The sequence below is a fragment of the Adiantum capillus-veneris genome, chromosome 30 (genome assembly GCF_014529385.1).
Source record: "Adiantum capillus-veneris isolate H3 chromosome 30, ASM1452938v2, whole genome shotgun sequence".
NCBI classification, from domain to species: Eukaryota; Viridiplantae; Streptophyta; class Polypodiopsida; order Polypodiales; family Pteridaceae; genus Adiantum; species Adiantum capillus-veneris.
The window spans coordinates 29,259,205-29,269,417 of record NC_140960.1 but is presented as its reverse complement, the minus strand read 5'-3'; the positions used below and the strand labels follow the sequence as shown (position 1 = coordinate 29,269,417).

General features: G+C 42.0%; 1 protein-coding gene across 2 annotated transcripts; it reads left to right on the top strand.

The window, feature by feature from the left end:
• Positions 1-2,304: 2,304 nt before the first annotated feature.
• LOC147417728 (uncharacterized) lies at positions 2,305-5,598 on the top strand. Of its 2 annotated transcripts, none has more exons than XM_086506948.1 (3): positions 2,305-2,463; positions 2,559-3,187; positions 5,178-5,598. In XM_086506948.1, exons 2-3 carry the CDS (start codon positions 2,567-2,569, stop codon positions 5,388-5,390), a joined length of 834 nt encoding a protein of 277 aa, XP_086363074.1. In that variant the 5' UTR covers positions 2,305-2,463; positions 2,559-2,566; the 3' UTR covers positions 5,391-5,598. The 2 variants fall into 2 exon arrangements, with proteins under 2 accessions (XP_086363074.1, XP_086363075.1); XM_086506949.1 differs by having other exon boundaries at positions 2,319-2,463; positions 2,542-3,187.
• Positions 5,599-10,213: the final 4,615 nt, after the last annotated feature.

Genomic DNA, 10,213 nt, shown 5'->3' with positions numbered 1-10,213 from the left:
AGAAGCATTGATAGGAGAAATAAATAGTTCCTCACTTATCATCACTCTTCTTGCTTAGCATAGCATAATAGCATAGTAATGAAGATGAAGAAGATGGAAAGCTTAAGCATTGAAGCGTGGCTCTTGGTTGGATTTGCATTCCATAGCCAAGAGTGTTGGTGTAGGCTCTCAACTTCTCAACAAGATTGGAGAAGGAGCTGGAGTTCTTGCACTTTGCACTTCACACAATGAGTGTGTGTGTGTGTGTGTGTGGGGGGGGGGGGGGGGGGGGGGGGGGGGAGAGTATACCCCCCAAGCTAGCCCCTAGCTTCCTTGGTCGACCCCCCCTTGTAGCCCATGCTAGAGGATGATTGGACCGCCACAAGCCTAGCCAATCACATGCAGTATGCATATCAAGCAACCATGCTAGCCTTGGGACAAGTGTCCCCCTTTCCCCTTTGAGAGAGAGGAATTGATAAATGCACAATCAATTAAACAAATTAGCTAAATTATCATTGGACCCCTTGAGAGGCCAACCAATAGGATTTATGCACACCATGAGGGCACATAAAGAGGAACTTGACAAGTGTCCTTGCTACTTCATTAAGCAAGGCTTGACTTTGGTGTGTGTTCTCTCTCTAGCTCCCACAATGAGGGCTCGCCCCCCCTTGAGTAGGGATCATGTTTGACTTTTAGAACTCCTCAAGCCCCTCAAGCACCCTCCACACTATCTCGCACGGGCGTCTTCAAATGGGATGGATGGTTGAGGTGATTCGGACCGTTAGATGCACATTTGTAATTTCAGGACATTTGGTAAATTCGGGGAGAAAAGTAAATTCGTGTAGGCTTGTAAATTCGGGGCAGTCCCCCCCGCTCCCATGTCTTGAACCCGCGACCTCCCCACTGCGAGCCATGTGCACTAACCACTACGCCCGCATGCGTTCATTGAAATACAGGGGATTCCAATATATCATATTGTAAATGTGGGCCGATTAGTAAATTTTGGGCAAATTTGTAAATTCGGGCACACTTGTAAATTCGAGACAATCGTCGAATCTGACGGTCCATGATTCGCGCGCCCCACGTTTTCCTCCTCCACCATTGATCCCATTTGAGCATGCCCGTGTGATATAGTGATGAGGCTCAAGCACCTTAGTCATGAAGCACCTTAGCACCTTAGTCATTAAGCACCTCAACCACCTTAGTTAGCAAGCACGACAATCACCTTAGTCAGCAAGCACGACAAGCACCTCAAGCTTGGGTCGGGTTCCCACCTCAAGCACAACCCTAGCTTGCCTAAGGTCAAAGGACTTTTAACACTAACCTTTGGAGGTCTTTAATGAAGCTAACCCTAAGGTCTTTAAGCTCCATTAGGTAGCCTTGCTCTAACATACCCTCTCTCATTTGGACCCCTTTAACATTGGCCCCGTGTTGAGATAGATCCATAAGCACATGTCTATATTCTAACCCTTGTTCCTGTTTATTCTTCCACATTAAATGATCAGTTTAATATGAGAAAATCATTTGGGTTGGTTAGATATTAGATTTTATGACATGTCTTCAAGCTCCTTCTTGAGTCATGCTCTTTCTTTTCGTGCTCATATGCATCAGAGTGAAAGAGAGAGAGAGAGTAGGAAGAATAGCCGTGTTTATCACAAACTTCAATTTAGGGATAATTTCAAAACTAACTTCAAGAACTATACCTTTCATTAAATTATATTTGGTTTGGATGGTAGTGTGTGGAATATCCTTCTCTTGCTTACAGTATTATTTGGAATTCTTATCAAAGAATTGCAAAATCTCTCTTTCTTTGGCTCTTTGGAGAGAGAAAGAGTCACATGTGAGACTCAGACGGGGTCCTAAAAATGCTATTTCAATGCGTTCACTGCCACACATAGTGGACAACATACAAAATTAAGATTGTACACTGTTTCAACAAGTAGTTCTACTTGTTAAGACCTTAGAATCTAGTTGCGAGCTCAACGCCAACATTCTATCTTCAAGTGTTTCTTTTTGGAATGTCTCTAGTAGGCTCAACCAAACAGTTTTTGCCACCTCAATCAGACATACATTGGGGCGTACATTGTTTGGCATAGGTCTAAGAAGCGTAGTAGATCGAGTCCATGGGACTGGCTACATACTACTGCCTCTAAATGGGAAAACGTAATGGTTGGGAGTGGGCCATTTGGGATATGGAGGAGAGGATCAGTGAGTCCTAGTCAGCTCACTACACCACCTTCTCACTAAATAAAAAGCAACTTCCTAAAAATTCAAAAAAATTTCTGCCGGAACCTATTTTTCTACACCATCGGTTGAGGACGGTTCAACATTAGCAGCTTTACATCGACACTTCACACAAGTCCTCACACCACACACGCGCGCACACTACATCGACTCTCTCTCTCTCTCTCACTCACACACGCACACAAGCAGCAGTCGGGCATTTGGGCGATCTCTTCCCCTGTCTGCGGTTGTTCTTCTAAGGTATGTGGGGTCGATGTTAAGCTAGATGCGTGGAGAGAGAGAGAGAGAGAGAGGGAGAGAGGCTTTCTGAACTTTCAGAGGCGTTTGATGCCCAGGCTTTCCAATGGAGGTGAAGGTTATGAAGCCACAGATTTCCGCGTTGCCAGAGCCTTCTGCGAGCAAGCAAGAGTCGCGCGGTTTGCGTATAATGCAATATTTGAGCAAGACTGTGTCAGGAAGCTCTCTCAAGGAGCCCAACAACGGTCAGTCTTTGCACAACTCCTCTGAAAGCGAGGAAAGTGATGAGGAAACACATATGCACTCAAAGCAAAGCTCATCACCATCCGACAAGACACGACCGAGCGTACTCCAAAAGCTTTCTCATGGGCTTGTGAAAAGTGAGTCCTCTTATGCTGATGAGGAGAAAGTTCACAACCAGAATGAAGGCACGAACACCTATTGGAGTGTAAGTAAGAGTGTTCTTGAAGTCTCAAAGGGTGTCGCAGCGGACCTCAAGGGGAGCTTTGGCAGCCGCTTAGCACAAATGAAGGGTATGTTGATGGAGAAGCTTGCATCCATGCCCACTATTCCTGCCGACTCCCTCGAGCATGCTCGACACTCGATCGAGTCTATCATTGCAGATGCCACTCAGTCAGCTTATGGGAAGACCAAAGACGCCATGTTGCACATCAGGTTGAAGCTTATAGAGATTATACCATCTCTATCTCCACATGAAACTAAAAAGGTAAAGTGATTTCTTTTGCTCTATATCAATAAGGATTGTCACTGTATGTTGCAGATTCCTTGAGTGCATTTCTCACTTGGTTTTTGTCATTTGTAAACATTACACCGGGGTTGACACCTCCAAGCATCCGACGCAAGTATAATCCGACGTTAGTACAAAATGAAATATACTTAGCCAAAGCTAGTTCAGCATGTACAATAAAAGAAAGAGAGAGAGCCTTAGCACAAGGGTGCTCTGGCTTCCGCTTGGCACAGCCTGCTGGTCGACTAAATTTCTGGAGGGATTGAGCACATCACATGCCTTGCCAGACAGCTTGAAGCAGCAAACAACCCTCTGTTGGCAGGAGACGCATAAGACGACAGTAGACTAGGAGTCCCAGCATCTCATTGGCACCCTGCTCACGCTCTGCACTGGCTGGCTGGAAGAGGCAGCCCTTGAACTATCTTGGTGAGCGACCAGGTCAGGAATCAGCTGGCCAGCTAGCCCTTGTGCTCACATCACATGCCTTGCCAGACAGCTTGAAGCAGCAAACAACCCTCTGTTGGCAGGAGACGCATAAGACGACAGTAGACTAGGAGTCCCAGCATCTCATTGGCACCCTGCTCACGCTCTGCACTGGCTGGCTGGAAGAGGCAGCCCTTGAACTATCTTGGTGAGCGACCAGGTCAGGAATCAGCTGGCCAGCTAGCCCTTGTGCTCATTACAAGAGAAAGAGAGAGTCTGGAAAAGAGCTGAAGATGCCAAAGTTGAAAAGCCCAATTAAATAGCATATTTACTGCACGTGAGGTCCAGAGGCTTGAACTTTGGCCCCATGCCCTTGGGCCTTGGCCCATGGGCCACGTGGCAATAGTGGTGTAAAGGACCCAAATTTGACCCAACAACAGCCCGTTAGTCAATGGTCAAATTGACCGAACGTCTCGCATGTCTGTATGGGACCAGATGGGTCGGATGCAAGGGTCCATCTGTTGGATGTGGACAACCCTGTATTAAACAATGCTGACAAGATGAGGCTAAAGTCAAAAATTGTTATGTCTAAGTATTCACACAGGGTTGACATGAGAAAGCTAGAGTTGAAAGAGATGCAAGAGAAATACTGGCAAGAGAGAGAAGCTTGCAAAGTCTTTCTCACCTTGGCAGGATTCAACTTGATTGCCCTCTTACTAGCGCAGGAAATTATCTTTTTGCTTCAGGAGGTGTGTTCATTATATCCTAGTGGGTCGTTTTAGCAATTTAAGATCTAAGGTTAAGATTAGCTTGACAAGCTATAGCCAGGTTTTGTACATGGTTTTCCTTTGGGTTGGAACTTGGTGTTTTTCAATGCTCAGATAAATGTCGAAAGGCTTCTGCTTCTCAAGTAGGCAGATCGTAGATATTCACCAGTTGATAAGTTCCAACTTCCTTTTGCTATCCGAGTTTTCAAAATATTGATTGTCCTTAATGAGGCCATATGAAGTAGAGTACGCCCTGATGGTCTAACTGATGTTGCAGAGAGATGATTATGGAATATACCTATGCATGGATCTCACGGTCATGGTTGTGACATTTGACGTGCACCCTTGCCCTCCAAATTTAAAAGATTTTAGGGTGATTTAGTGTAATTTTTGAAGGGCAATTCACAATATTACCCGACAAAAACGGGTAAGATACCTACAAATGGGTAAAATGAGGGCAACTCACAGTATTACCCGACAAAAACGGGTAAGATACCTACAAATGGGTAAAATGAGGGCCCAAAATCAACCCTGCTCTCACCTGATGGCACATGGCCCTTTGTCTGATCGCAAGACATGGCTCATAACTGGAAGAACCCAACATCCTTACTCTCTCAAGGTTGCTGGCTAAAAGACTGGGCCTTTTTATCCCTCCCTCCTGTAACAGGATAAAATTGTCCATATTTTCAGTTCGTTTTGTTCATTGTCTCAGTTTTCACTAGAGCATTTTTACGAGCTACTTTGTTCTTGATACTGATACTATACTCTGCCTTTTCAAGATTGTGGATGATGTTGAACGTGAAGTTAACGATATGTCGAAAGCAGATGGTGCAGAGTGTCGCCAACAAGCGAAAGCCAAGGCTGTGAATGAAGACGGTAGACTGGGTGTTACCACACCTACAGCTTCTGCTGCTATAGTTTCTCAACCAACCTCAGGGTTTGTGGCTAACATGGACCGCTTGAGGGCTTGGGCCCTGCGCTCGCGACTGTAGACAAAGAGGAGTTATTAATATTTCCAAATGACAAGGTTTGTTTGCTGTTGGGATCTTTGTACTTTATAGAAGCTGTGTAATGTAAATAGTGGCATTGAGAAGCACATGCAAGTGCACTGTAAGAGAGGCTTGTATAGTGACAGGAATGTGGCTTTGGCTAGCAATTAAATGCCATGCTCTTATGAGTTAAAAGGCCAGTTCAGTTTTTCTTAAGGGCAGTATGTTTGCAAAATCCAATGACGGCACAAATGAGTTTTTGACCTACATAAGGCCTCAGTAAAGCATGGAACTCTTGGAAGCAATTGTGGATCGTTGGATAAACCTCGTCGATTAGTGCTACACGGCAAGTTGATGATAGAAAGTGTATTCTCTTTTCTTTTTACCTAAGTGTAGTCTTGTGTATATGTGGATCATTGAAAGAGAGAGTTGACATTTGTTTTCATATTTGTATAAAGAGGGACCAATTTGAAGGGCTCCCCATTTCTTTCAAAAGATAGGCCATGTGTAGCAGTACCCTTACCTATGGGAGGGCATATTTTCATGCTGCCTTTCTAATGAGAAAATATCTCAAAGCTTTGGTAGCTTGGTGACATGTTTGGTGAAGAATACCGAAAGGAACAAACAGTCTCCAGTGTCTTGGAAATACATGGAAGTTGAGAAGAGACTTATGATTTTACATACCAGTTTTGAATGTTGCAGCATGTCCCTATTTGTTCAATTAGATGGGCTCCTTAATGTATTCTCCTTCCATTGATAGATACCATATTTTTTCCCCCTTCCTATCGAAGGAGGTATTTCTTGCAAGCCCTTCTAATGATTGATTCATGGAAATTTAACCTTCATATGACAAAAAAAAAAAAGCCTTGCTGAAGGGTAGATGGGCGCCAAATCCTGTTGTAGATAGAAACAATTCAGTAGTGGGTCACACACTTTCTGATCCTCTAATGTAGGCCATTGTGAAATTTCACCTTGTTTTTTGCTTGTCATTTTACATTTGTGGTTCATTTTGCGTGCAACATCAAGAAAAGTGAAAACATTGATGCTAATTTTTTTATAATCCAAAAAAGTTGTTTCACTGAGGCAAGGCATTGTCGAACCAATTGTTTATCAAGATATGCCCAATCTCACCTCTTGTTTCCATTTTGCACAAGTTTTGTGCCCTCCTCTCTTCTCCCCTCATGGAAGGGAGGATGTCTATTACCTTTTGTATTGGTTACCCATATGGGTGAGGTTACCTACATTTTGAACTTTCTTATCGTCCTCAATTGAGGTGTTATCTATGATAAGAGTTTCACTTATGCAAGTCATTTACGGTCTAGTTGAGGAAATTGTATGTGTGTAATGTGAGCAAAAATCCAAGTGGAATATCATTTTTGGACTGCATAAGGTGATAATGAAGGGTTGTATTTTGGGTGCAATTGTGGATCATTGGATAAAGATCGTTGATTGTGCCACATGGCAACAAGCTTTCTTTTTTACTATTTTTTGTAGGCCTTTGTGAGAGGGTGTTGACATTTGCATACCTTGCTCTTTAAAGGGGGGCATGAGTATTGGGCCACACAAATTTTCTCACATTTTTTCTTTCTCAATTTGTTACAATGCTTCCAAGTGTTTTTTTAGTCATTATTTTTTATGCTTTGGAATATATTGTACTATAAATAAATCATTGTTACACGTTTTCAAAAAATATAATATTTTATTGTGATAACAAATGTTTTAAATTATTAGTCACTGTTTTGTTTTTGGTTAGATTTTTTGTTAATCACAATAATGACAAATGTCATGGTGAAAACCCCTTCTAGCTTAAATTCTTGTATTTCTCAGATTATGTAAGAATATTGAAGATCTCTATGATTGAGTTATAAGTTTAATGCTTCTCTCATTGTTGTAGCTATACATTACCATGGGAACTAGAGATTGGTGCCATATTTTACAAGTCCTACGTATAAAGGTCAATTTTAATGAGATTAGAGGGGAGTTTTGCATAACTCGTGTACATGTGAAGCTACAAACACAGAGCTATTTTATAATTGCCATAACTTTCTATTGAGTAATCTAAATCAATTTTCAACAAGTGCACTGAGTTTGTAGGATGTTAGAAGTAGGAATACGAAAAGGGCAACCAATAACCACAGGCAATTAGAATCAAGAAGCAAGATTCAAGAAGCACAACAGGCATTACGGGAAAGGATAAAAGGAAGCAAATTTCCGAATGTTGGTTGTCGTTGTGTGAGTGCATGGTTGCCTCGAGCACCATTGTAATGCATAACTAAGTGCTTAACCATTGTATGGCCCAAGTCTGTATCTTGAACTCAATTACTTCTAATAATTATGAATGCACAAGTGATGTGTTGCTTTTCAGTTGTACAACTTAGGGAAGGTTCACTTGTGTGTCTTGAGTTGGCATATTCACAGGCTATAGCTAAAGTTGACTAACTCGGTCATTTAGAAGTATTTAAGGGTGTTGTATACTCTAGGAAGAACATTGGCGATCATGTCAACGAATTTTTTAGAAAAGAGTTTCAACTAGACATGTAAGGGCATGCCCAGGAAATGTATAACAGAAAAAGAAAGTAGGTAGACCCAGGAAAAAAACAAAAATTGGGGGGGGGGGGGGGGTGTCGATGTTTAATCAAAAGGTCACTTTGAACTTGAGGTAGGGGAGAAAAACAATGGACTGCCACATGAGAGGCAACAAGACGAAGAACAACCAGAAAGGCAACTAGACAAGGCTGTAAGGCAACTAGAGGCACTATCAAGAAACATGGCAAGATAGGCGGCCGAAGACCTCAAGCTGAAAATGCCGAATTCAAGGGGAAGAAAGGAAGAGACCCACACTTGCACATCCAGGATTTTGAGCACTTGGCAAACCTAAGAGAATTGTCAAGAACAGATTAGAGAGTATGCTTTCCAAAAATGCTGAGAGGGGCATCCCATACATGGTACTCAACTACCCAATAGAGTAGTTACCAACATACAAGTCCATGTCCAAGGCAATTGTTCAATGATTCAAGGACAAAAGATTTGAGGAAAAGCTACTCAAACAGTTAGAGAAGATCAAACAAAAGAAGACCAATGTCAAAAAATTCGTGGAAGAGATAAAGGACGTGGCCAGAAAACTATCTTCACCTCCATGGCACAAAAGTCAACTTGGTTCCTCAATGGAACCTTCTTAAAAGGGGTGGAAAAATAAGAGATTACCAACCCCATGTGCACTTTTGAGGAGCTCATTGAAAGAGCGGTAAAAATGGAAAGGAAGGGGGCTAAAAGACAAAAGAGAGACACTAGCTTGAGTGACTCTAGCAATTCAGAGAACATCAATAGTTAAGACAAATAGCTTGCTAGTAAACGCCCCAAAACCAAAGTCTAGAAAAATGAGCTCGAAAGGCTCAGGAAACAAGTAGAGGAGAAGACAAGGATGAGAAGCAAAGTGCTTGCTAAAGGGGAAGTATGGTGCATCCATTTTTGGGATATCAATCGCTCAACCAAATGTGCGAGCCCACACATAAAGTTATGTCAAATGGTGAAACCTAGAGCAAGTTGACATAGGGAATATATCATTCCCCTTCTTGAAGTTATGTATGTATGGATCATTGTATGGGTTTTGGCTCGTTATAAAAGACGAAGAATTGTAGTCCCTCTGCTCCCATGGCAAGTCTTATTTGCATGGTCTCTCTTGTATCTTTCTTGTTTTACTTAACACCATCCCACATAATGTGAAAATTGCTAAAAAAAAGAACAAAAGAAAACTTTAACATCAATACCATATACTATCATGAAAATCTTTTTCATTGTCAAGAGTTGAGGCATATACTGGAATTGGATTTCATATGTTGTGTTTTCTATATCCATTGCCACTACACCACCAAGAATATAGCAGTGGCTCTAATACCACTCGAACAATGGAGGTATGGTGTACTTGTAAAATAACAAGAAAAATACAAATCCAAAGAGAGCATAGATCAAGAAAATATACACACCTGTCCAACTAGAGAGCTATGTATGCATGCGAGAGAGGTAGATCAGAGAGGAGAAGTGTAATGCATTTAAGTTTTTTTCGATAAACTTTATGAATGCTCGAGACTATATTTTTGAAAATAGTTCAGGGCCATTATTGAGCATATTGGGACTCAATCCATGGGACTTTGTCCAAAAACAATTGGTTCTAAAATCAGACATTATATATAAGAGGTATCTTAAATTTTTTTAAAGATTTTAGGGAAAAAGGAAAGGTTCTAGAAGCCCCTACATTTAAGAAACTGGACGTCAAATATTTTTGTGGCTTTGGGATAACTAAGAGAAAAGAACGCCAAAATGAGAGGCCACTACATACCAATAGCTGAAATTGGAGGGCAACCAAGGTTGAATGCACAAAAAGCAGAGGCACAAGAGAAAATAGCCAAAATTTGCGATGCATGAGGGAGGGAGCCAAAAGGCATGCACCAAAAATAGTCCTGGGAAAAATTTCTTTTTTTGTGCCCATGCTGCGTGCATGTATTACCATGTGTGTTGTTAGGCACGTGAGTATTGTGTGGTGTCTTATCATTAGGACCATCGTGGATGTGAGCTTGCACTATGGCCTCCTAAAGTGTTTTGGGATCCTGAGTCTTGACATGCTTCTTAAGCTCTGGCGTTAGACCGCGGATAAACAAACGCATTTGTTGAAAGATATCCAACCCTTCCAACTTGAGGATGACATCCCGATAGTGCGAGATATATTCCAACAATGATTTATGTTGTCGCATGGAACACTTATCCCAAGGTGACCAATTTTTGTCTCCCTCATTCGTGGGTAGAAATTCCTTTCTAGATACAGCCTCAAA